General features: G+C 41.1%; 1 protein-coding gene across 2 annotated transcripts in view; it reads left to right on the top strand.

Moving 5' to 3' along the window:
• The window catches only part of mon2 (MON2 homolog, regulator of endosome-to-Golgi trafficking), a 58,397-nt gene that overhangs the window by 3,565 nt on the left and 27,565 nt on the right, over positions 1-27,267 (top strand). For both annotated transcript variants that reach the window (XM_074633988.1, XM_074633987.1), the window contains exons 2-14: positions 12,818-12,881; positions 14,446-14,573; positions 18,463-18,594; positions 19,519-19,648; positions 20,293-20,390; positions 20,805-20,930; positions 21,673-21,867; positions 22,258-22,382; positions 23,427-23,566; positions 23,753-23,906; positions 24,562-24,752; positions 25,823-25,904; positions 26,850-27,028. In XM_074633988.1, the coding sequence (XP_074490089.1) occupies positions 12,818-12,881; positions 14,446-14,573; positions 18,463-18,594; positions 19,519-19,648; positions 20,293-20,390; positions 20,805-20,930; positions 21,673-21,867; positions 22,258-22,382; positions 23,427-23,566; positions 23,753-23,906; positions 24,562-24,752; positions 25,823-25,904; positions 26,850-27,028 (1,744 nt within the window). The remainder of the gene's footprint in view (positions 1-12,817; positions 12,882-14,445; positions 14,574-18,462; positions 18,595-19,518; positions 19,649-20,292; positions 20,391-20,804; positions 20,931-21,672; positions 21,868-22,257; positions 22,383-23,426; positions 23,567-23,752; positions 23,907-24,561; positions 24,753-25,822; positions 25,905-26,849; positions 27,029-27,267) is intronic.

Genomic DNA, 27,267 nt, shown 5'->3' with positions numbered 1-27,267 from the left:
AAATACCACAAGTGAGAAACTATTTTTGTGATTTGTGTGAACCAGCAGCTTTTATTTAGGGCAACAATTCTGTTGTCATGTTTTGAGTTTTGAAATGTGACATATTTGTCAGTTTGAGCCCCACCAAACACTGGGCCTCTCTCTACGTTATACTCTGTGTGGTGTGGAGTGGACACACTGACTGAGTGAGTTGTCCTCATACTGTTAATTACAAAGTTGTGTCAGCTGTTGGGCCTTCCTGACAACCAGGTGTGCAATTAAAGGGATATACAGGTGTTTTAAATGGCATGTGTCACACTGTTTGGTTCATGTGAAGCATTCGTAAGGTGAATATTGTTGAATGTCTGCCTTTTGGGAGTTAAAGCTACAGTGCGTAGAAATCCGGAAAACGCAAAATCCTGCATCCCCTCGAGCTGCTCTCTCCTCTCTGTCCGAAGCCCCTCCCCCCACACGAGAACGGGCATATGCACGCGCTTCATATGTGCTCGCTACATCTGAGGAGGCTACCGGCAGCGAACTACACATTACCTTCTAACGACATCAACAGTTACCATGGCTGAGTCACAGGTGAGAAAAATACTTTGTCACAGACCACATTAGCTACCACGGACAACGTTGAACATATGAACGAACAACAAACAGTATTTATGCTTAGTGTAAAATAACGCTGGAGACCGACGTCAACAAAAGCTAAAGTATTGTAAGACGTTGCTGCATTTGAAGTGTTTCGTTTATAGACCGAATAAAAGCAATTGTTTATTTTCTAGACGAAATGACGAGCTAAACTTTAGAAACAACGGAGCCCAATGTTTTATTCAGTCTATATCATAGCTAGCTGGCTAACGTTAGCCAACGGCCAGTTGCTTCTTCAAGTTTCAGTAATGCTATCTTTCTAACTTTAGTGTTTTTAGTCTGTATAGATAACTTTACACATCTGAAAATAAATAAAACCATGACCATGTTATTCATAATGAAAATAGGTAATTTTACATTTGTTACATATCTATTACTAACAGAGCACCGTCGAGTCAGATCCTGACTATGTCCTGGAGCAGCCGGCTACGAATGGACGAGGAAGAGGGCGAGCTAGTGGACGTGGACGTGGCAGAGGGTCTGGCCGGGGGAGAGGACAGAGTCAGCTTGAAGACCCTCTGGCTGAAGACGACTTCAGCAGAGTACAACAACAACAAGCTCGACGGATATCAGATGAACAGGTATCTCAAAATATAACATGTCCATACTTTATGTCCACATTATGATCATTATTGTTCATAAATAAAGTAAGACATTTTCCCTGATCTACTGTCTTTCTAGGCCAGAATTCAGTGTTTGAGCCTGCAGCAGTGTCAGGAGCTTCTGGGGAGATGTCTGTTCAGGGATCCCAGCCTCATTTTTGATGTAATGGTCAGCGCTCCTCCACCAGGTCCTCCTGGCCAGGACCCCAATCAACCTGAGGTGTGTCTGCATGAGGTGCAGGGAAATGCCCACTGACGTGGAAAGAAAGTGCTGTGGCCAGCCACCACAGGACTGCATTTCCCTGCTACCTCATGTGGACCTGGACATCCTCCATGAGGGTGTCATTCGCCTGGCCAGGAGGATCTGGAACGACATTAGGGCTCAGCAGGACATACCCAATCCCGGAGAGGACAACAGACCGTTCCGGTATGCTGCTTACCGGCAGTTTGTTGTGTGGCAGTATGGAGCCTTGGGGCGGGGTAACAGAACAGTAATTCTAAGCTGTTGTGTCTGGAGGATTAGGGACAGATACCCTGACCCCCCCCACCAATATGTGGGCAAAATGAGCACTGTAATTTATAGGTATTTGGCATGTTTATATTTTCAAATTGCAGCTGCATTCTGTTACCTTTTAGATCAAAGATTGTGATATTGTGTGTGATGTGATATTTTTGGAGTGTATTTACATTTTACTTATTGTTATTCTTGCCATTGTTTTTGTAAAATAAATCCATTGATGGATGTCCACCTGCTTTTTTTGTTCACGACTGCCAGTGTCAATACCATTCAGTAAAAAACTTCAGCTCACTTGGGTAATACTTTTATTACATTCAAAAATATAGATGACAATCCCAAACATTCATAACACACCACAAAAAAAGTTTAAATAAAGGTAAATTAAAAAATAAGTACACCATCTTTCAGTGGGGCCTATAGAACAGAGTGGTAGCCATAGTAGGGGTGTAGGTGGGGTCGACTCAGGTGAGGTGTCGCAGGGGTCACATCTTCTCCTATGGTCGGCTGTTCGCTTAGGTAGTCCTTGGCCTTGCGAATGAACAAAGAATAGCATGTTAGAATTTTGAAATCAGTTGTTTAGTTTTGACTATAATGTCACACATATAGGCCATATATATAGGCTATAATATTTTTTAAAAGGCTGCTGTTATGCATATATAATAACTTATTTAGCATGCAACTCTATGCTGGTCTTTTGTTGGTTGAGAAGTTTCTTACTCTGCCTCTCATGCTATAGTACCATATTATTTCAATGACAACATGTCAATGCGTCTCTTTTTGTGTGTCAATGTGTGATGTCTTTACATTATCATAAATTATACCTTTCATATAACATCTCTGTAAAAAAATTGTTGCCTACTGCCACTTTAAAGTATAGTTTATTGGCCACTTATTGCAAGAGTGGTGCTGTATAGTCACATTATCAGGTTCAGGTTCAGGTGACTTTATTTGTACCCGTAGGTGGATTTGTTTTGCAGCAAAAGTAGAGGATGGCATCCGTATTGACAATAAGGTAGAGTACAGACAAGAGACAGACAAACCAAAAACATGACAAAGAGTACTCAAAGGCTTACTGGGATCAGGACCCAGCAAAAAGAAGGCCACAAGAACAATATCAAAAATCATTGAAATATCAGGACAAGAAAGACACAATAAAATGAGAAAAGGGATAAACCCCTTCAAAAGCTACTTGCCACGAGAATATGTCTGATTTTTTTACCACAACTATACAACAGGTAGTTTTAGCCAAGCAATCTGATTGGTTAAAGACTACATGAAATCATATAACCTCATTAAAATGCTTCCCAAAAAGTACAGCTAATATGGTTGAGTACATATCCATACCTTTCTACATTCCATGATATTATATTTTAAAGCTCACACAAGTAGAAACCACATCTGGTGTAGTCACTGAAGACAATAAACTTGATCATAATACATATTATGTATTTAACAACAACAGTCATGAACATTATTGTTCAGCCATAGATGATATGTCCCCCATATATGATCTTTTGTTAAAATACCAATTCATCCAAATTACACACATTCACATAAATCTATTTCCTCACATGTGCACCATAAGGTCTTTGCATTTATCCTTAATAATCATATCATTGTCTCTGGACATGTTGTTCTCATTTTCCAATGCTTTGAGCACCTAGAAACAAATTGGTGGCTGCAGAAATCAGAAATGGATATTGCAGAACTTCCACAACTGAAATCAAAACAATCAGCTTGTCTAGAGATAAATAACACAAGTGAGGAACTATTGTTTTGTGATTTGTGTGAACCAGCAGCTTTTATTTTGATAACCAGGGCAGTAGTGCGTTCATGAGTGGACGATTCTGTTGTCCTGTTTCCTGTTTTGAAATGTGTCATAGGAGACCTCCGTTTGGCCTAAATAGATCAGTGTAGGATCTCACATTGCAAGTCGGTTTCACAACAAGCTTGCAACAGCCGAGAGCAATTTCATACAAGTGTTTTTATTTTATTTTTTTATGTTCCTTGGAATGAGTAACTGTTTGCGGCTGCTGACTGGCTTCGTTGTGTGGCAGCGTTGGTGACATCATGGCGTAGTTTAAGAACAGAATAGTACAAGGAACTGCAATGACGGCCTTTTACAGTGCATGTGTATTGTTAGATTCACATGGAGTCAGTCCAGCTTTTATGACTCCCATTTTGCCCCAAACAACACACACAATCCTCTTTATTATGCGATCTGCGTTCAGCAGTCTACGGGGCTGGCTGGGTCAGAGTTCATTTACATCTGGAATGCATTGTATTTCTTTGAATTTAAAGTGGCAGTAGGCATTATTTTGTTGGCATCATTGTGCAATAATTCCATAATAACCTTTCAGCATATTTTAATTCAAGTGTTCTGAGAGAAAACTAGACTTCTGCACCTCCTCATGGCTCTGTTTTCAGGCTTTAAAAAATCTAAAACTTTGACCAATCACAGGTCATTTCAGAGAGAGAGTGTTCGTATTGGCTGTGCTACAGCTGGTGGGCAGTGCTTGGTATTTCCTCAACATGGCTCCACTGTCACTAACTTTCTCATTTTACAGCTAAACTGTGCACAACAAGATGTTTCTGGAAACATTTGAGGAGAGAAATAGGCATTAACGTAACAAAATATTAATTCATATTTGATCAGAGACAGCAAGGCTCCAGATCAGCTCTGATTGGTTGTTTTCCTCCAGTCTGTGAAATCTTGCAGATGCCATTAGGAGCACCGGAGGACACAGAGGCACATGGTTTTTTTTTCAGATTACCGGTCTCATGCACTACTGTCATAAAGATATATTTTTTAATCATATTTGTTCCAATTCGACCCGCTGCAGCTTTAATGGCTAAAAAGATAAACACAGAATCATGAGTCTGGTGACATACGATACTAGATAAACACAACCTCCATTATTCACTCTCTGTTATGGTTTGACCACGCTGTATTTCCTAACTGTGTGGACACAATATATCATTTACTTGCCACTGAAGTGCACACAGAGAGCGCCTATAGTGTTTGCCGATGTTATATGACTCCATCACAGTCAGATCCTCTTTACCTTAATGCTCTGTAATTCCCCAGGTATAGCAAGCTCACTGTTTGCTTGCATATGTAACAGTGGTCACACAGGTCATTAGATGAAATGCTGCTCTGTACTGTATGTGGAACTTTTGAGGCCATGGAAATGTTCAGCCAGCCAGCCAGCCAGCTCAGCGGGGCAATACATATCCGGCTACGCTGGCTTAGTTTGTTTTCCCTACAGGTCTCACCTTGGTTAAAGACAACATTACAATGAGACAGTAAGAGAGAGAAGAGAGCTTCCAGTTCCTATGTGTTCCTGTCACTGCATACAGCGTACATCTGGTCTCACATCTCAGGCTGCTTCCTGGCCCATGCCTCGAGGCCTCGCGAAGCATCTCCTTCAATATTGATTTATCACCACCCATGTTTCCCGGGTCCATATCAACACCTTTCCCTCAGGGATCGCAGCAGCGCAGGGATCCACTTTGATGTTCCTCCACGACCTGAGCTCGCTCACGCTCCGCTTGATAGTGTTGTGATTGAAACAACCTTTTCCAATTTGAGCCGTCATGGTTTGTATTTGCTGGGATGTTATTGTGCTGCAAACAAGCTGAGTACCGGTGGTCGTTGTTGTGAATTCAGATTATTTGCGGGGCCTGTTTATAGCACACAAATATAATCCTCACTGATGTTCGGTTTATTTAACAAGAGCTCCACATTTTCAGCACTTACCCCTTTTAGATGAATAGCCAATTTAAATGAATTACTGTCGCGTTTGCTCGTAAATTTCCAAAACTTAATATAAAAGCATTGTATATCCTTATTGCACAAGAAGAACGATGAAGCCCTGTCCTCATTTCCCAGCCCATCTACATTCCAGTACCTCCCCCGTTTCCCAATCCATCTCCCACAGAGACATTGCGCCGCAGCCAGTGGTTTCTCTGTGGGTTAAGAGGAGCCAAGAAGAGTCCCATTGATTTTTCTGCATCATAGCATCACTCTCAAAATCTCTCTTTCATTGAGTAGCAGTCAGTGAAACCACCAAGGCGTTGCTGTTTGTTGTGTGCTGATTGCTTTTGCCTATAGGTGAAAAAAACCAAAAACACATCAAGCAGCCAGCCCTGTGCTCTCTCTGTGGATGAGTCAGGTGCTGCTGTCAACTGCACAGTAAAATGTGACTGCTTGTCTTGGAGGAAAAACCTGCAGAATTCATGAAAGCATTATGGGCAACCTTTGTATGGATCGCTTAGCACAGCTCATTTACTAGACAGGTAATGTACTGGCTGTACAGAGACAAGGTAACAAGCAACATAGAGTGAGGATTCGGTGAACTGACACTATTGCACTGAAACTGTGACTGAATAAGCCCCTTTTTCATAATATGCCAAGTCAGTTCCAAAAAAACTGCTGAGTTTATAGACTCACAGCATGAGTTCAGAGGAAGTCAATCTGTGATGAGCTTCACTAATGTTGCTTTTCAAAGGAATGAGCTGGCACTCAGACTTTGGTCAGTTCCGCTTTGAGGATGTCCACACAAAAAAAAGGCCCCGGAGAAAAACTTAAAGTACTGATACGGTCTGGTTCTGACATCATTTATACAGCAGAAACCAGTTTCTACTAACTGGGTGTTGAGATTTTAAAGTCAACTTTGTCCACCAGGATTGTATATGTACTGTACCGGTCCCTCTGCAGTCACAGTATTTTTGCTTGAAGGTGCTCTATATGATATCCAGAGCATTAATATAGCAGCAAACAACTATTTGCTATGTAAAGATATAGAGTAATCGGTGCCTTCAAATGGGGTCGTGTTTCCTGTGTTTACGAGAAGAGTCCACATGAACGCCCCCCTCTTGTGGTATTCACGACCTCGTAGATGCAAAGTTCCTGACTTATGACGTGTTTGTTGACGTTGTCAGAAATGGCAGATGCCTACCTGAGCAGAGAATGAAGTCACTCTCTCCCGCTGTGTGTGTTGTTTTCCAAGCTTGCTTTGTTGACATATCCGGGCCACTCTGCACTGCTGCACTTGTAGCTCTGTCAGCAACATTGCTGTTGTTTGCACAGTTAGCGCTGTCTGCACAGTTAGCTTCGAGCCACCGGCTCAGTCGTCACCATTTTGAGAGCCGTGCGGAGGCAAAAGAAATGCTCCCAATCTCGCATTTAGCACCTTTAATTGTTTGCATCCATAGAATTCTAAAATATTAGCATGGAAAATAATTAAATGATTAATATACTGTACATCATTACATGGTAAGATCAGTCTTATATCTTATGCATGTCGTTCACTTCTCAAATCTATAATCCATTGTGCTGGGATGTAACTGAGGCCCTTTTAAAAATTGGCATGGCATTTCTGAAAATGTGTATTAGGAGATCTGATTGCAAGTAGATAAATACATATGTAAGTGGTCGGGGCTGGGTATCATTTGAGATTTTTCAGTTTTGATGCAAATGCGACACCTGACTTTGATACCGAATACCAAAACAATACTTTTTCCGTACCTGGGTTTGACTATTAAAAACATATTTTCTGCAAAAAAAACTTTTTCAATTTGATCAAATATGCCAAATTTCTCAAAATTGTTTATTGTTGTCTTGACAAAGTAGCCCCACAAAAACTCTGCCTGAATTAAATAGTCTAAAATTCCAAAGTTATGAGCTACGTTGAGAAATATCAAGTCAAACCACAAGTAAACAAACCGTAAGAAGCTGACCAAGCATGCAACTTTCTATGCTTTTCAGTGCTACAGACACATTTTGGGTGGTACTGAAAAATACTTTGAGGTTTGAGACCCACCCCTGATAAACACACTGCAAGCCACCTCGAAGATGCATTAGTATTCTAAGCTGGATACAAGCATTTTGTTAGCAATCAACTACAGCAACCACGAGGCCTTGACATCATGCCAGTGGCTACAAGTATCTGGTTAGGGGGTTGTTGAATGCTACAAACTAATAGTAATTCTATCTTGGTAACTTTTACTATCCAGCACAGTAGTATTGTATAGACACCATACTACCTTAGCAAATAGACCATAAAATCCATGATCAGGTTCTAGCTTTTCAGAAAGACTGGTGAAAGAAATCATCATCATAAAATAACCCATAAACTGGACTGGGTGGAATTTCTGCTTTCTGTTACAATGAGATCATCAGTCCAGTGGTATTTCCTTCCACATGGCGGTGGCTTCGTAATGCTGACAGTTTTCAGAGAGATGTAAGGTCTACAACAGAAAGCTTAAACAGCACTTTCTATGAGGAAGTAGCTGGAAAAAAAAAAAAACATGTTTACACGCAAAAACTGAGATTTTCCAGTCAAACTTTGACTCCATCAAGAAGTAGGTCAGTATCCAAAAGATTTACGTTTTGGAGATTGACACAGTTTTGTGCATTGTCGTTGGTTTCCAGATGGAGCATATGGGTCCACTCGAGGCTGAACAAAGGAAACCCACACAATCTGCTTCTAATTAGAGGCATTTATTGGTTTACTGGTTCTATTTGACTGACTCACAGATAATACAATAGCGGAAGAAAACATCTTTTTGAGGAGTTGTGCAGTGGACAGATGAGTTTTGCTCTTTTGTGTCTCATCATCAGCCGCCTCCTGTAAATCACATCATTTAACAACATCCTGGGGGCCAAATATCTGGATTAATACCTTCAATACTCCTTGAATTTTATCATCCAATCAATGTGGTCTCGTTTTTAAACATACGTCGCCACTTTGGCAAAGTCCGGCCTTTTGATAGGGGACTTGAAATACTATTTATAACTTGTCGATTGGAGAAAACCTGCTCATCTCTCTCACTGCACTTGGGCTACAGGCTGCACAATGTCTTGGTGACTCGTTTCAGTAGAATAGATAGATAGTTTTGTTGTGGAATAGAGGCGTTGATAGTGGTTCACAGGTTCGCAGGTGTGAGTACATCTGAAAACCAGCAGCCACTGAAGCACAACTCATCTTGGGCTGCAACTAGCAATCATTTTTAATATCAGTGAGTCTGTCTTATTTGTTATGATTGATTAATTCATTGTTTTATCTGAGAAAAATGCCCATCATAAGTTCCCAGAGCTGAAAGCACTGTCTTTTAAATAACTTTTTTTTTATCTGACCAACAGTTCAAAACCTAAATATATTTAATTTACATTGATATAAAACCAACGAAAGCAGCAAATTCCCATATTTTGAGATGCTAGCACATTATTTAGAATTAGGGCTGTCCAAGTTAACACGATAATTAGGCGTTCACGCAAATTTGTTTTAACGCCACTAATTCCTTTAACGCATTAACACAATTTAAAATGTTTAAGGTTGTAGCGGTAAGAACCTATAAAACATAAGGAATCCATTGATACCAACCGTGTCATACTAGCTTGTCGTGAAAGAGGCTAAAAAACGAAAATAGATTTTGGCAAGGAAAAACTGTCATGGTCATTTTCAAAGGGGTCCCTTGACCTCTGACCTCCAAATATGTGAATGTAAATGGGTTCTATGGGTACCCACGAGTCTCCCCTTTACAGACATGCCCACTTTATGATAATCCCATGCAGTTTGGGGCAAGTCATAGTGAAGTCAGCACACTGACACACTGACAGCTGTTGTTGCCTGTTGGGCTGCAGTTTGCCATGTTATGATTGGAGCATATTGTTTTATGCTAAATGCAGTACCTGTGAGGGTTTCTGGATCAATATGTCATTTTTTTGTGTTGTTAATTGATTTACAATAATAAATATATATATACATTTGCATAAAGCAGCATATTTGCCCACTCACATGTTGATAAGAGTATTAAATACTTGACAAATCTCCCCTCAAGGTACATTTTGAATAGATAAAAAAATGTGCAATTAATTTAATTAACTATGGACAATCATGCGATTTAAATATTTTAACCGATCGACAGCCCAAATATTAACAGAATATTGAAAACACAAATACCAACTCATTCTAGTCCGTCACCATGACTATTATAACAGTAATAACAGCTTACCACCTCTGCTAACCTCGGCAGAGTTTACTACATGCATCTTAACAGGAAAGTTGACCAACAGGGCTGTCACTCCCTCCAGGAAATTTAATTTAAGATATTTAATGATGGTGGACAATCGTGCGATTAATCACGATTAAAAATTTGAATCGATTGACAGCCCTATTTAGAATAAATTCATCAAAATTGTTGAATGTTAATTTTCAGTCAATCGAGTAATCGCTGCAGCACTAGACTCATCAGACCACAGCTGTAACTTAGGTCTAAATTTAAACGACCAATGCAAAGAGAAAAGCTGAACCTGGAAATATCATCTCAGCTGTTTATTCCTTTAAAAAACCTCACCACGCTACCCCAGACTTTGCAGTTCTGGCACTTGTCTCTTCAGTTATACCTCATAGCGACAGTATATTGTGGCCTCAGCCTCTGGGAATACCAAAAGTAGCCACAGCATGGTTGTAATTATTTGAGACTAAAAAAGGCTCAAAGACCTCTGGCTCTGTTTGAGGAACAAAGGACAAGAGGGAGACTGGCATTTTTTTGAAGATTAACTTTTTAAGGAGCTGTATGGTAATACGCCAGCTCAGTTTGTATTAGCAGCCCAGCCCACTAACTAGCGGTTGCTTGGTAACCGACTGTTCAGCGGGGTTAGGAATTGTTGACTTCCACAGTGGCTCGACCTTGCGGCTGTTCAAATGACATGTTAAAGCGGTACAAAGTTACTGTATTACAGCCACTCTGACGTAAAGGGCAGTTGCATTATTTCTCCCTGTTGATGGTGTTTAATCCACTTGATCATTACATTGTGCTTGGATAACGTACACACAGAAAATGTGTTGGTAGAATGTCTTGCTGCCTTTCCATTAATCTAATAAGACATTTTTCCCAATATTAACTATGGAAGACTTGAAATGATCACTTAGATAATAAGGCTGGGATGATACACCCGTCTCCCGATTCAATACTATCACCATACTTAAGTGCCAGTTCGATATGTTTTGCAATTTTTAAGTACTGCAATTCTACAAGTATTCAATATCATGATTTATTGTGATTTCTTGTTAACTTTCTTAACACTTGACCATGGGAAAAAGTTGACTCATACACTACTGGGGACTTTTACTTTGGAAAATATCTAAATTAATACATTAAAATGTTTTCAATTTTCAGCATGTACGTTGTCCTGAAGTCAAATATATCAGCATTATTTATAAAAACAATTTCCATCAACCCAAAAATCAAAGAATAACGACATTTCCCTCACAAATTAGTGGTATTTTCTTTTAATTTATAAGAGTGTTTTGTATATATGGTTCCCTTTTTTTAACATCTTATTTTGAAAACCGGACGAAGTCACACGTGTATACTTCCGCTAACTTCTCCAAGTCCATCGCTAGCTTTCTGTCAGCTCTGTTTGGCTGTATTTACCATAAATGTCAGTATCTGGGTGCTCTACAGTTGTAGCGTCGGCCCATTTGACCACGGAGATGAGAGTGACGGCTGGTTTGACCGCATGCTACCGCGGTACGATAACGTTTCCTGTCCATGACGGAGTTAGCATGCAGCTTTAGCCGTGATGTCTAGCTCTGCTTTTCCTGGCAGTGTGTGAAACCCAAAGTGTTTCCATACTTTACTGGATGTGTAGTGTTTACCACGCTGGATTTAAAATGTGAGGGTGCAGGTCGTATCCATGCTGACCCTACAACATTTTGTACTCTCTTGTTGCGGTCGGCTGCGGTTTGTTTTGGTTGACGGATACGGAATGGATATGACGTCATGTTACTCAGACTACAACAATAAAAGCAGCAACTTCCTTCTACCACCATATGGACTCAAATGAAGCAAATACTGTATATTAATTCTGACATTAAAAAATCTATTTAAAAATCGTTAAAAAAAAATACATAGGTGAATAAATTTTTTTCCACCACTATTAGATAAGATGTCTTATTTTCTAACTTTGGGCTCATACTGTATTAATGTGGCTGCAGATATTAAAGCATGATGAGGCTCCAGTCATTAGTAACACATGCATGCTCTGGATGGAGTCAGATCATGCAGTGGCTGTATGAAAAATGCATCAAGGTAAGGGTAGGCCTATTGGCTGTTTGTTCAGCTGAAGGTGTAGCTGCCACCTCTGACATCAGTGATGTGCCAGATGTTGCAATTCAAAGCTGCAATATGCAAGCTTTTTCTCCAGAATAAAATAATAAATTGATTAAATTTACATTTTCGCAAAGTCGTCATACCAACAACAGTGATAACACGCGTGAAATAAAAAAAAAACAATAGCTAAATGTACGGCAGGACAGACTGCCTTTTGTTCACCATGTACGCCTATCTTGCATGTGTGGGCTTAGCAGATGTTCTTTACCTCAGCATCAAGTTGCTAAACAAAAAATGCAAATTGAAAATGACTGATAAAGGAGAGAAATACTGTAGTTGTGGTCTGTCAAGCTGCAGCAGTTGTTGTTTCAAGGTACAAATGTGCACATTGTTTCTATACATCAGATAATTTGCTGGATGAAAAGTTGTGTTTTCTTTATGAGAACGACAAAAACAAGTCAGAGAATAGGAGTCAAATTGAGACTAGGTAGAAAGGATGAGAGGGAGTAGTGATGGGGAAGGAGGAGCAAAGGTTGGAGAGAAGATCTTAACAGGCTTTTGGTAGCTTGCGGTTGTTGTCGAAAGATGAGAACAGCTACTGTTTTGACTGGTAAATGCTCAGTAAGTCTTTTTTCTGTCACACAGACAGACTCACACTTAGTCTGTCTCCATGTCACCCCCCTGCCCTCTCTGTCTCTTGACACTCCTCCTCCCCCCCTCACCATTTCACCCCTGCCAGACACCTCACTAGGGGAATCACTTTCTACTAGCACATCCTTCTCAAGTTGAATCCCGTTTTTAACAGATTTACTCTCTGCAGACAGGCCTTCCTGTTTCTCCCCCCCGTGGCCATCACAGTGATGTTGCACTGTCAGCACCTTTTGATACATGTTACACTGAATGCTAACCTAAATGTCTCCTCTCTCTTTTTTTACCCCCTTAGGCCGCAGAGTCTGGCATCGTGAAGATTAAGACCATTGCAGCCAGGAATACAGACATACTGGCAGGTGAGTGAGAAAGTGAGAAGGGCGGTGGTTAATCATAACTGAGTGTGTACAATTCACTCTGATTTGAAACTGATGAATTCTCCCTCAAAATATTATCTATTGTTGAGTTATTTAAACAGAATTTTATCTTGTTAAAGCAATTATTCTTGCTTTGTCTGTTGGTTTTGGATTACAGTTGCTGTTTTAAATTTGTTTTAACGCAACTTGCGATTTTTAGGTTGTAGCCGGCTCGGTTTTAAAGTTTGAGTGAAGATGCTGCAATCATATAAAACTAGAAGACCTAAGGAAATCTATGTACCACCAGTTTATCACTAAGGAGGCTAAATAATGCTCCACATACTCGACAAATCTCCCTTTAAGGTACATTTTGAACAGATAAAAAATTTGCGATTAATGTACAATTAATCATGAACTATGAACAATCATGCGATTAATAGCGATTAAATATTTTAATCAATTGACAACCCTAAAAAAATCACAAGCATCAATAGTATTCATGTTTTTATATTCACATGACACTGTTTTGTTGCATACAAGAGACATACAGAAGGGCATCATTCATTGTAGTTTGATTTATTTATTTATTTTATGCAGTCAGTCATGTGCAGTGTACTGTAAGCACACAACCTCTGACTGCTCCAAAAATATCTCATATTTGTTTCCCACTCAGAGCACTATAAGATTGAGACCTGCATATTAATATATATAATTTGTGCTCACCCCTACGATTAATTCCATTTAGCTGACTAGACATCTACATGCTCTGAATTCACTACAAAGCACTTTCAGCTGTGGCTGCTGGTCTCTTGAATACTTGAATAGGAAATTGTTTTGATCAACTAAAGTCCAGCTTTTGGCAACATCTGCAGAGTTGACACATAGTCGACATTTTCCGAGTTCCACTGTCGTCGACTGTCCGACCCCGACGGCCCCCTCTGCAAACTGTAAACTGCACAGCGGCTCACTGCAGAAGAGCTCATTTATCTTCTGTTTGCAGGATTGTATTTGTTAGTTGTCACAGCAGCGTAATGAGGTGTTACAAAAAGACTGAATAGTGAAACCTGTTGTGTTCATATAATGAAGGTGAAAATGATACAGCTAGATGGCTGCAAAGCTCTGCTTCACTGTGATTAGAGCTTGTTATTTGACATGTCGGTGTAAATGATAATTTAAAATCCCATAATAAAAACAAAGTGCAAATATATCCTCAAAGTTTTTAATTGTATTTAAAGTTAGTGTCTCTTTCTGTGAGATTATTCTGTAGTTTTGACCATTGGAGCTATGCCTTGGTGAGATATTTGTTCTCTATCCCTTCCTCTGCAGCAACAGTATTTGATACTGATATTGATTTTAATACATCAAGGGCTTCATATTATATTAACCAGCTTTATGGATTCATAAAACAGCATGATGTGATTTATGCAGGAATGTTCTGTATTTGATATTAATGACGGCATCTTTGTAATTTTCATTCCCCCCCGTCCCTTAATGTGAAGCCTCTGTACAGATATGAAACATCATTTACCGTGACATTTAGTTTTTATCTCCTGTCCTTTCCCTGCAGCTCTGAAGGAGAACAGCTCAGAGGTCGTGCAGCCTTTCCTGATGGGCTGCGGCACCAAAGAGCCAAAGATCACCCAGCTGTGTCTGGCTGCCATCCAGAGACTCATGTCCCACGAGGTGGTATCTGAGGTGAGCACCTTGCTGGCATATACATACAGTACATTAAGATTTATGTTCAGAGTTGAGATATGGGCGAACATAAAAATAGAGATTACAATATTATAAGCCTCAAATCAAAGGGCAATATGATAAAATGCATTATAAATAATTAATAAAATACAGTAGTGTAATTGGAAATATAAAAACACATTTTCAGCCTTTCCAAATCCGTTTTATTCTTAATGAATATTAAAGGCAGGTTTGACGATGTTATCCAGTCTACACTATTTGTTATGTTGGTTGAAATGGTCTTTAGACGGAGCTCCTGAGGTGATGCTACCTTCAAATTATGCTTGCTTTCCAACATCGTCGACCCTACCTTTAAGCCGGTATAATATTAGAAAAATAAAAAAAATAGAAATGTGTCGGTGTAGCAGGAGTCAGAATACGATCATCTTATCTGGCGTAGTTTTTGTCCTGGCTGAACAATAAGAGTGCTCCAGGGATGTTGTGTTTTTGTAGACCAAACAGGAAGTTAGCATCGCCCTGGTTCCCTCGACAAAAAGCCAATTGAGTTTTTCCATTGGGTTTTGGATTATTACAGAAAATAAGCTCTGTGGCAAACAAACGTTTATGATACTTAAATGTTTTGTTCAGCAAGATAATCTCTGCAAATCAACACCACTTTTATTTTTTCTTAAAGCATAAATGCTATCGTCAGAAGTAAAAAGTTAACGTTAAACTATAAAGGAACTACACCGCGGTGGCATGACTCCACGTCTCCACCGCTAAACTGAAGGCGGACGAGTCAAGGTGATGACGTTTAGTAGTCTCATTTAGCCACTTGTTAGCAACCGCCTTTTTGAAGACATGTAAAGGCTTCAAAATTCCCCAGTGGGATATTTACCGACGTATTTTATGTTAAATCTCTTTAGCTTGTGTGAACTTATTAAAAAAAAACATTTCCAGACGAGGGAACTGGAAGTGCTAAAATGCTAACTCATTTCCAGGTTTTAGGACTCATTCCTGCACCACTCTATGTAGACTCATGACTTCTTTGTGTCCGCTGTGAAACAGAGGATAAACACCTGCTTTAACATCAAACCGTTAAAACACCGACTGTAGCTGATATTAAACTGCACCAGAATCTCTCAGGCTTCATTTCCTCCATCGTCCCCTTTTTGTAAGGTGGTTTTAAGAAGTGAAATCAATGAGATCCCACTGCTCTCATCAGGATTCATTACCTTGTGTTACTCTACTTCACAGAATGACACAAGGTGATTATCATCCCCAAGAGGGCCGAGTCAATACACAAAGGCCTGGTGGAGAATGTTTTCCCCGTGTAGTCATTAAGGAAACAAATATCTAAAGAACAAGAGCGTAGAGAACATGTCTTTACAGATGTGCTGTGTGCTTAGAGGGGCCTCTGTGAGGTCATGTAATCCATAAGGACGCAATTAATACAACAGGTCTACTGCCGATTCACCAACCACCGAATGATAGAAAGACCTCCGTGTTCCTTAAGATGTTGCACATTCACACGCTTACAAATTTATGTTCACCTATCACCTTAGGCACATACTTTCTAATACCCTAAGGGTAATTCATTCAGATCAATACAGGAATCAATGCCACTCATCAATACCTAATCAGACAATGTAAATATTAGAATAGTTAACCTAAATGTATTCCTGTCACTGGTGGCTACATCTGAAAGGTGATTCGAGGTCTCCTTTTTGTGTCTAAGATAAATATAAAAGATATTTATAATGAAATGAAATTGCCATTATGAAAGCCGTCTGTGTGGACGCCAGACGCCTGCGGGCCGCAGCAGTTCGGCGAGGTAGCCGTCACGGGCTGCTCACGCAGGCAGTGTGGCCCGGGCGTTTGTCTTTGCACAACCCCAGTGTTCGAGGAAACCATCATCCTAGAAGAAGTATTACTAGGCTGCTCCAGTAGTTTCACATGATCTATGTGTGCGGAGACAGTTAAACAGCGCTGAATGATTCGGTGGAACGAGGTATCCATCTCAGGGAACGAGTGACTGAAATAATTTCTTAAACACAAATGTATTTTAATACAAGCTTATGTGATGAGTAAAGAGGTTTTGAACCCTTTTTAAATAACTCAGCTGGAGTCAGACCTGAGATCAGAGGCACCCCGGAGCTGCTGCACAACTGCCTTGTTAATACACCGTAAAAGACCGTTATTAAAAGCTTACGGAACCATCCCCGTGCTTTCTACATTTTGATATCAGGCATTTATTTAATTAGGCTAACACAGGTTTCAAAGCTTCTGCCTGCGGTGGGAGAGTGTAAGTGCTCTACACTCCCAGAATAAAAGCCTCGTCTTGTAGAATAAACGTGACATGATATGGTATGTGGTGTAATTTTCACCAAACCACATTTTTCCTTTTTTCACTCCATATTATGCACAACTAATTATCATTACTAATTCATCTGTTAAGAAGCATAAAATCCTCACATCTGAGAAGGTGGCACCAGCTGTCATTTCTGCTTTATAAATTACCATGATTATCGAAAATTGTTTATTTATTTTATGTCAGCTGTCAACTAATCGTTTCAACACTAATCCACGTCAGTTCATAGCATTGCATATTTTCACACCTCAAAGATACTACCTGTGATAAACACACTTTTTGCTGTGGTCTCCTTGAGTGGGTGGTTGAGAGTCTCGTTCAAGGGCAGCTCAACGTGAGTGTTTGAAGTGAGGCAGCGTTTTTACTCTGAAGTTTCAGGAGGTAGCATTTTTGTCTTTGTTTCTTCTTCTTCTTTTTACCACCCTCTGTCAGAGTTCGTCTTTGAGTGGCTGCACCCAACAAACACCTTTAACACCTAGAACGTCTATACTCTACAACACACACATTTTCAAATCCATTGAACATTGTTACTCCTCTTCTTTTTTTCCTCTGCCTCCACCTCATCAGCAACTCTGAACTGCAGGGTTTAAAAGCTACCCGAGGGCCTCGCAAGACAAAAGTCTACTACCTCAGTATTGATTCTTAAGGTGTCACTGGAGGCAACCTAGTCAGACAATTTGTCGTGAAGAGAGAATGTGGTGATAGTTAATGTCATTTTGTTTCCTCGGGGAAGGAGAAGGATCTGTTGAAAGAAAAGGTTGTAATAGGAAAGAGCAGACTCTGAATTGCCTCTTACTGATGGTGCACCTACATGCGGGCATCTGGTGGTGTCCAGACTGTCAACATTTCCAAATCTGGCCATCAACCTCTGCAATGAAAACACAGCTAATGATAACTGTATGCTCCTGAACCACATCTACATAGTAAAATGTGTCTGCAAACAAGGTTGTTGTTGTTGAATGACTCCCAGATCCCAATCTAATTGCATCAAAACCCTTGTAGAAATGTATGGAGATGAAATGTAGCATAAACTCTCTAAACAGAGAAGAATTGACCCGTTAAATCCTGCAGTATCTTGAATGTAGCGGCGGATTTAGAGCTGAAACAAATACTGTTAGACAGAAAATAATCTTTTTCCTTTTCTGAAGTCCTCCTGTGACTCCAGCTTAGAGGGGTTGCGTGAAGACTAGTTGTATTTTGGGCAGCTTGATCCAAGAAAGGACATGCAGTGTCACTTACTATGAGCATCAAGTGGCATGATATTAACCGGCAGCTATAGCTTCGGTGTTATCAAACCCTACGATGTTGTGACCCTAAGCAGGCGGCACCAGCTGATCCCACAAAATGTGTGTTTTGTGGATGTCTTTGATTCAGGGTTGTGTGTGACCTCAGGCTGAGCTCTCACTTGACCTTCACAAACTAGCAACTCTGATATTGCCTCTTGAACTGAACTACAAGTACTTGTGTGTGTGTGCATACCGGTGGATGATCAGTAATATGCAAAGATTTGATAAAGATCCGTGTTTGTGTGCATGACAGGCAGCGGCGGGGAACATCATCAACATGCTGTGGCAGCTGATGGAAAACGGATTGGAGGAGCTGAAACTCTTACAGACGGTCCTGGTTCTGCTGACCACCAACACAGTCGTACACGATGAAGTACTTTCCAAGGTACATGAACAACACACTCCTATATCACACAAGCTGTTTGTATATATGTCTTACTCCCTTGTATCTATATGTGGTATTCATTATAAAACCTGCAAGGTTGTTGTATCTCAGTGAGTCTCCTTCCATCTATTATTAAACTGTGTTATTATATCCATAAATACATATATTTGCCGATCCTTGCGCAGTCCGTACTGAACTGGGGAAAAAGGGCATTCAAGTATGCTGCTCCCTCTTCTTGGAATCCGTTTACAAAATTACCTGAAGCTTCAAGAGCTGGTCTCATTGAATGGCTTTAAAGTGCTTCTAAAAGACTTGGAAGCAAGCACATCTGGCTGCAGATGTTTTGAATGCTGATGAATGTCTCTTTTGAAACACGAACTAAGGAGTCTAACGCACGCGTGAGTCAGAGGATGCAAGCAAAACCCCGTGGCGCAATGACAGTGAGGATGACGCGCGCCGCCGCGGGGTCAGGCACACCACCGTTCCGTCTCGCTCGCACCGTCGGGGAGGTGGAGCATGAGCGCATGCGATGGGACCCGAAAGATGGTGACGAGACTTTGACGTCACGCTGCTGTAAAGTGGTATCGGTGCCGTTGTCTCAGAGCCGTTTTGCGAGTATGAGTACATGAGCACAGTATCGGACCCGATACCCAATACTGGTATCGGTATTGGTGCATCCCTAGTTGCAATCTGCAACCACACCACTAGGTGCTGCTAAATGCTACACACTGTACCTTTAAGACTCATCTACTGTATGAAGTTACCAGATCACTCTTTTTAACCTGTGACGGCTGAGAACACACAGCATGATTTTATTTTACTCGTCCTGAAGATGGACCGCAAATGCATCAGTAGTTCAGTTCATACATTATATATATAATATGCATATGCTACATAATACATTTATATCGTGTCCCTGCCCAGGCCATTGTGCTGTGTTTCCGTCTTCACTTCACCAAGGACACCATCACCAACAACACGGCGGCCGCCACCGTCAGACAGGTCGTCACTGTGGTCTTTGAGAGGATGGTGGCTGAGGATGAGCGATTCAAAGGTCAGAAGGCGCCGGTTCCTATTTGAGGAAAACGGTGATGGAAGTAGAAATGGGGATGCAGAAATGTTCACAGAGAAAAGTGTCGTCTGATCTCATGGAAGATTTACAGCAAATTTAAGCATCAGTTCATGAGACATTGTGCTGATGGAGAGATGTCTACGTAGAGTACAGAGTAGTATACGGGTTAATATTTATAATATGATTCATGTCACGCTCAAAGCTTATTAGAGCTGATAATGAATAAATAATTAGTCGACTAATCAATGAGTTGATTGACGGAAAAATAATCTCCAACTATTTTGATAACCAATTAATCCTTAATCGGAATTTTTTATGCAAAAATGGCCAAAAAAAAGCCTCTCAGATATGATGATTTCCTGCTTTTCTCTGTTTTATATCGTATGAAACTGAATATCTTTGGGTAACATTTAAAGACCTTGGATTTTATAGACATTTTTCACTATTTTCTTACATTTTATAGCCCAATCGATTAAGCTAGAAAATAATCAACGGATGAATGAAAATAATCATTAGTTGTGGCCCTGAAGCTTATTAATCAGTCGTTGATTATTAATGTTGATTTATCTGTAACATCCCTCCTCTGAACTCAAACTTACCCTGTTGATTCACTTCCTTTACTGTAGGTATTGTGGAGCATCCTCCTCCTGTCCAGGGAAACACCAACAGGCGGTCTGTCAGTACACTGAGGCCCAGTGCTAAAGATGCATACATGCTGTTCCAGGTAAGTCCACTAGGGGGCGGCAGCCTTCTACACAGCCCTCTTCCCAGGGTGAAACCTTTGGAACCAAGTTGGTTTTGAAACGTGGGTCGTGATCTCCTCATTTGTGGACTAGAGATGAGAAATCTGAATGGAATCACAACTGGAACTTACTGATAGTACCAACGTCATAACCTTGAGTTTTAAAGTTGAAAATAAACTAGAAATTGCTTTCAGCTCAAGTGAAATTTTGCAAGAAAAGGTGATTCAAAGGTCCTTTGTCTCAAAGTCATTCCTCACCCACGCTGCACTCTTGTGTGATCGTGCTTCTCCTTCCAGCAGAGCTGCTCCGTGACTACACTGTTTCAACCACTGTGATGTGTGTAGGACATAACAGTTCCTTTGTTTAAAATGCTGTTGTTGTGCGCCTCCCTGCAGGACTTGTGCCAGCTCGTGAATGCTGACGCCCCCTACTGGCTGGTGGGGATGACAGAGATGACCCGGACGTTTGGCTTGGAGCTGCTGGAGTCTGTTCTTAATGATTTCCCCGGGGTGTTCCTACAGGTACATGCAGCCTTACATGTTACGGACAGCACAAATGTAAAACCCCAGAAAATTGTGCCTGAAGAATAAAAGGCCCTGACGCGTCGGCCAAGTTCTTGCGGTGTGTCCCGCACCATCGGTTCTAGTCTGCTTGTGTCAGAGGTTTTTCGGCCAATTCAGCGTCGGCGCCCGTCGGTGAGAGAAATCACTCTGATTGCCTGTTCAGCTTAAACGAATCAGTGCAGGACAAAAGAAACGGAAGTGAGTTAGCAAGACAACGAGTGAAATCAAGAGGGCATACACAGAAGGCTCTTTCTCATTATTCATCTTAATCTCATCTGATCATTCCAACACACGGAGCGGTGTGAAAATGGTCATGGCAAACACTGCTTTGTTTCGTGTACGTATCATAACTACAGCTTGTATATCCGCCGTCCTCGGTCTTCCGGTTTCCCCTTTTTGAATGACGAATACAGACTACCGCCGCCTGCTGGTTTGGAGAGTTATTTCATCTCATGCAGGCGCCGAACAAATGTGCTAACTGGCCGTCGACTGTAGTCTTTGCGGTGTGTCTATATGCACCTTGTCGGCCGAGACAAAGGCGACGTGAGGCGGCCTTCATCGCCGCTAGTTCTTTGATGTCGGCTTGGTGTGTCTGGGCCTTAACGACCAAAATTCCTCTTAATTTTCTGCATGATTTATGTTTCGTCAGATATTTCTGTTATTTTGTCCACCTCCTTATCGCTCTGTGTTTCCTACCCAGCACCAAGAGTTCAGCTTCCTGCTGAAGGAGCGGGTGTGTCCCCTCGTCATCAAGCTCTTCTCCCCCAACATCAAGTTCCGGCAGGGCAGCAGCAGCGCCGCCTCACCAGCGCCTGTGGAGAAACCGTACTTCCCCATCTGCATGAGGCTGCTGCGCGTGGTCTCAGTCCTCATCAAGCACTTCTACAGCTTACTGGTAAGGGACCGATCTGCAGTGATGGTCGACTGGCCAGCACTGTTGCCCGATGGATGCTTTCAGGGATTTGTCTCCAGCACAGAGCTCTTAATTGATCTGGTCTGATAAGCATCGGATTAGCGTAGTAGTTTTGTCTTAGTTCTGCTCCAGGCGCTTTAATGAGCTTAGCTGCATCTAAATAATTAACCATTGCAGCTGTTTTTATTTAGTGATCTTCTATCAATCCTTGAAATGGAAATTTGTCTTTTGCCCGTCTGTCAAGAAGCGTGGTAAGCTCCATCAAAGCCCAAAGGGATGCAGGGATTTAGTCAGAGGTCAACCTCCAGTTACGGGATAAAGCTGGTCAAACGTCTGTCCCGGTCTGATTGGTGCGTGTGTTTGTTCTTACAGGTGACTGAGTGTGAGATCTTCCTGTCTCTGCTGGTGAAGTTTCTGGATGGGGAGAAGCCGCAGTGGCTGAGAGCGGTGGCTGTTGAATCAGTCCACAGGCTATGTGTGCAGCCACATTTATTACGGTATATAAGCAACATTAAGCTCTACAAAACCATCCGCACATTTTAATTAATGAGTCTCAAAACTTTAAAATGTTCATTTTTCCTGTCTTTCTTAAATGTTAACTCATATTCCACAGCTGCAGAGTGAAAAAAGAGTTCAGACTGCTTGAGTGTGGGTAATCATTCCTTAATGAGTCTTCAGTTAGCAGCAGAACTGTGTGATGGATCTGGTCATGATAGCTAAACGTTTCTGTAATAACTGACTTATCTACCTCTTGATACAACAACAGAGGAAGAAACCTACAAAACATACCACTGTGGTACACACTCTCCACTACCATTATGTTATAGCCATCTCGTCTTTTAATACTTATACTGCCCTTGCCGTCAACAGGATACTAAACAGTTTAAATGGTATGAATGATTTAAACCATTCCATCAGCATGATTCTAGGAATAGCAACGTTGGTCAGTGACTGGATCGAAACATGTAAAGTTAGCATGCTAACAGCTACTATGTACAGCTGAGGCTGACAAAGTGCAGCTGAAGCTTAGTCTGATGAAAGCTGAGCAAAGACTGACAACATAGAGCTGAGTCTGAGCCAAACGGAGTCTGATATGTCCTTAATATGGAGGACGGAACCTGCCATTATCAAAAATAAATGAATAAATAAATAAATGACTAGGTAGATAAATAAATAAATATGTCATTAAATGTTGTAAAATAATATTATGTACTGTTTTAATTTTCTTCTTTTTTTTATTTCTCTTTGTATTGATTTCCTTATTTATTTACTCTTCTGTTTAATTTTCCCTTTTATTTATTTATGTTATTATATTAATTAATTTTTATATTTATTTATTTATTTTTACATTAATTGTTTATTTATTTTTTCTACATTTAACAACATATTTATTTTTTCATCGAGTTATTTTTTTATTTATTCTTTTATTTTTTGCTTTTGGCAGGTTCCGTCCTCCATACCTACAATGGTGTTTTTTTTCGCAGTATAGTTCTGCACCGTGACCTCTCATCACAAAATTCTGTGTTCTTTTCCTCTTTCAGTTCGTTCTGCCAGTCGTACGACATGAAGCAGCACTCCACTAAGGTGTTCAGAGACATCGTCAACGCCCTGGGCTCCTTCATCCAGTCCCTCTTCATCGTCCCCAATACCGGCAACACTGCTGCCGTTAGCGCACCTGCTGGTCAGTTCACTGAGTTATTACTAATACTTTTTCTTTTTATTCAACAATTACTGTTTCTGGAGCCGTGTGAAAGTCAAATGAATGTGAATGTGATGGATGTTTGGCAGCAAAACTGTATTCCACGCTGTCTATCTTACTCGTTTTTATCCACTCTTTCCCCCCATAACACTCTGACTTCCTGTCCAGGTGGCTCAGGTTTAGGGGCCCAGGGCGCAGCACAGGGCGGCCCAGGGACAGGAGGGGTCAGCGGCAACCTGACCACCCAGGCTGCGTTTGAATACCGCGGTACCTGGATCCCCCTCATGACTGTTAGTGTCCAGGGCAGCGCCAAGGCCACCTAGTAAGTACTGTTACAGACTTAAACAGCTCACCTTTCTGACTCCCTTTATACATTTCCTCACACAAATTGAGTTCCTAACACACAGAACAGTGAGATTACCATCATATAAGCTTGTAGCATCACTATTAAGTTAGCTGTATCCTGCAAGCAGTGATAAACGATTTAGAATTAAACAACAGGGGATCATAATAGGACAGAGATCAAAGGCTTAACCCTGCTTGAGGAGTGAAATTGCTCTTGTCGTTCGTCTTTGGAGTTTCACAGGAAAGAGAGGTTTATAATACAGAGAATTGCATTAGCCAGAGGCCTTCCTGTCACAAAGAGAGCTGTGGTCTAAAATGCCCTTTCTGATGGTAATGAAATCTATTTGCTGTAATTAGGATTCTTGCTGGTGGTTTCTGAGGCTGACTTTCCTTTAGCATGAAGGAGAGTTATGCATACACCGTTGATGCTTTAAGGAAGTCTGGATACTTGGGATAATGACAGTGTAATGCAGTAGTTTGTGTAGAGGGAGGCCGTGTTTAGGTGTTATGATGGGACTCTACATATGAACACATTTAAATATATGGATGGACTTTTTACTTATTCATGGACACAATTCAGTTCACACCAGAACACACATGCTCACACTGTTAACCTTTCTTTCATCCTCTAGTCTGGAGATGCTGGACAAGGTGGAGCCCCCGTCCATCCCGGAGGGCTACGCCATGTCCGTGGCCTTCAGTGCCCTACTGGACCTGGTGCGGGGCATCACCTCTATGATCGAAAAAGAACTGGCCTCGGAGGAGGAGGCAGCTGCCGAGTTCAGGGAGACTCATCCTGATCAGCAGTGGCAGCCACAACCTGGTGAGAATGGACAAGAGGAGGGGGAGGGGGGAGGTAGTGTATGGAAGAAGACAAGCACGTTTTGATAATGCAGAGAATATCAGATCAAATTAAATAAAAAAGAGATAAGTAAGCCAAATCAAAGCTTGTGTGCAAACTATACACATACTATATGTGTATAGACTTTACTGCATCATTGCCATCAGGATTCTGGGTGGTAGCACTTCTATGACCCCTGGTGGCCAGTATTGTGCCTGTATGTCTTCATCTACTTTAGAAAATAAAGCCCCTTTCGCACTGGACAAAAAACCCCACTAACAACCACTAACATCTGGCTTTTGTCTTTAGTGGGAAATGTTATAATTGGCATTCATTCCCGGGACAAATAACTCAGCAGTAGTCGCGGGTATTTATCGGTTCCAGCTCCGAACGGCAGTGATGGAAACATGACGCGCAAATATTCTCCCCTTTTCCGGTGCGATGCTATGTGACGCGCATTGAAGTGAATATATAATAAATAAAATCAACAGGGGTTTTGTACAATTATTATAATTTATTAACATACAATCAATATGCTCCCCTCAAAGCCACCAGACTCCAGTCAGACAACTTATCTCATTTTACCTCCCTGATCCTCGTAAAACACACTTCATTCAAACTCGACAGAAACAAAATATAACTCATCAAATCTTTGTGAGTCTTTCCACTGTTCCAGCAATCACTAACTTTGCTTTGAGAGTTTGAAAGAAAGACTGAATAAGTAAGAGATATAAAAAAAGAAGTTAACACCGTAACATTTTCACTGTTTACTAACCCTGCTTCCTTTGCCAGTTAGCGAATCTGTGAAGTCCAACCTGACACACCAGAAAATAGAAGGCCACTGCAATGTCATTGCATACTCGCAATGGGAAAGGAGTCTGTTGCCTATTTTAGCCGGTTATCTCGTGATAAAAAACTGCTAATCTTGGTGTAAAGATGGTATATGATATAAAAAAATCAAGGGATGTTTTGTTTCTTTTCCCAAATGATACTGAAGTGAAATAATTCCTGAATAAACTCACGAATGCTTTGTGTTGTTGTTGTTGTCTCAGGAGCCCATCTGGTGTGGGAGGAGATGGTCAGTGCCTGCTGGTGTGGTCTTCTGGCTGCTCTGTCTCTGCTGCTGGACGCCAGGTAAACGGACTCGCTACCTTCACACAAACTGCTATTTTTGCAGTCAGCGGTCACGTTGCATGTACACATTTGGTAATCAAGCAGGACAGAATGAATTGTCCCCTAGGATCCATTCATTTTGTGTGTTGAAAACAAGTAAGGGATAATGTACAGCGCATTGTTGTGAAAAAAACCTGAAGGTCTGAATGTCGCCCTGAAGGGGTTTATTTCACAACAATGACCCGCTGGCTGTACATTTTCCCGCTTATTACACGGTTACTTACTTAAGAAATCAATAATTTGACACAAAAACAGTCAGCCAGAGTCCGAGTTCAGAACTGCGTCCCTAGCAACGGTCTGTTATACATAGCGACGGTCTGTTATCCATAGCAACGGTCTGTTATACATAGCAACGGTCTGTTATCCATAGCAACGGTCTGCTATACATAGCATCGGTCTGCTATAAAGAAATACTAATAATTTGTATTCAACAAAGCCATGTAGTAAACAGTTTTAATGTGGTTACATTATTTCCTGTGTGTTTGAAAATGTTAATAGGTGATAGGATGTAAACTTGTTAAACTAGCTGTGCAATTCAGAGGAAATTGTCTTATAGTCTGTTTCTTAATTGTTTTATTCAGATATTGATTTAGCAATATTTTTTTTACAAGCAACTTAAATGTGAAGTACTGTTCAGGCCAAGCAAGATATAAAACATCTTAGTGTTCAGTGTCAACTCTACCAGCTATCCTGAGAGAAAAGATTCCGCTTAAGCACGCACCTTCTGCTCAGAGTGATAATAATCTTCCTCTAAAACCAACTTAAAAATCATTATTATCAGCCTTGATGTAATTATTATCAACATCACCACTTAAGTAGTAACAAGCTAACGCATGACATAACAACAGTTAATTGCCACAGACAGACTCTTCACTGTTTTTCCTCCCTCTTTTCCCGCTTTTTCAGCACCGATGAGACGGCCACGGAGAACATCCTGAAGGCAGAGCTGACCATGGCCTCGCTGTGTGGTCGTCTGGGCCTGGTGACGCCCCGCGACGCCTTCATCACCGCCATCTGCAAGGCCTCTCTGCCGCCGCACTACGCCCTGACCGTTCTGAGCAGTGCCACCAACCTCTCTGGCAAAGGTACAGCTCCTCGGTCCTTAAAACGACATAGAAAAAGAACTGTATACGCAGTACCTCAGGGGTCTTTTTATTTGCACAAGATGTCGCCCAAATATGTAATTGCCTGTACACACACACTTGCACAAATACCTGGATAATACTGCAAACCATTTGGGGCTGAGTTTGGTGTGCAGGTTTGTATTCCTGCTTTAATGTCAGCATCAAAAAACCCAATAGATGACTGTACTACACGCAGATAA

This window comes from Sebastes fasciatus, chromosome 4, assembly GCF_043250625.1.
Source record: "Sebastes fasciatus isolate fSebFas1 chromosome 4, fSebFas1.pri, whole genome shotgun sequence".
NCBI lineage: Eukaryota > Metazoa > Chordata > Actinopteri > Perciformes > Sebastidae > Sebastes > Sebastes fasciatus.
Note: the sequence above shows the minus strand (reverse complement) of the source record. Positions and strands in the feature narration are given on the sequence as shown.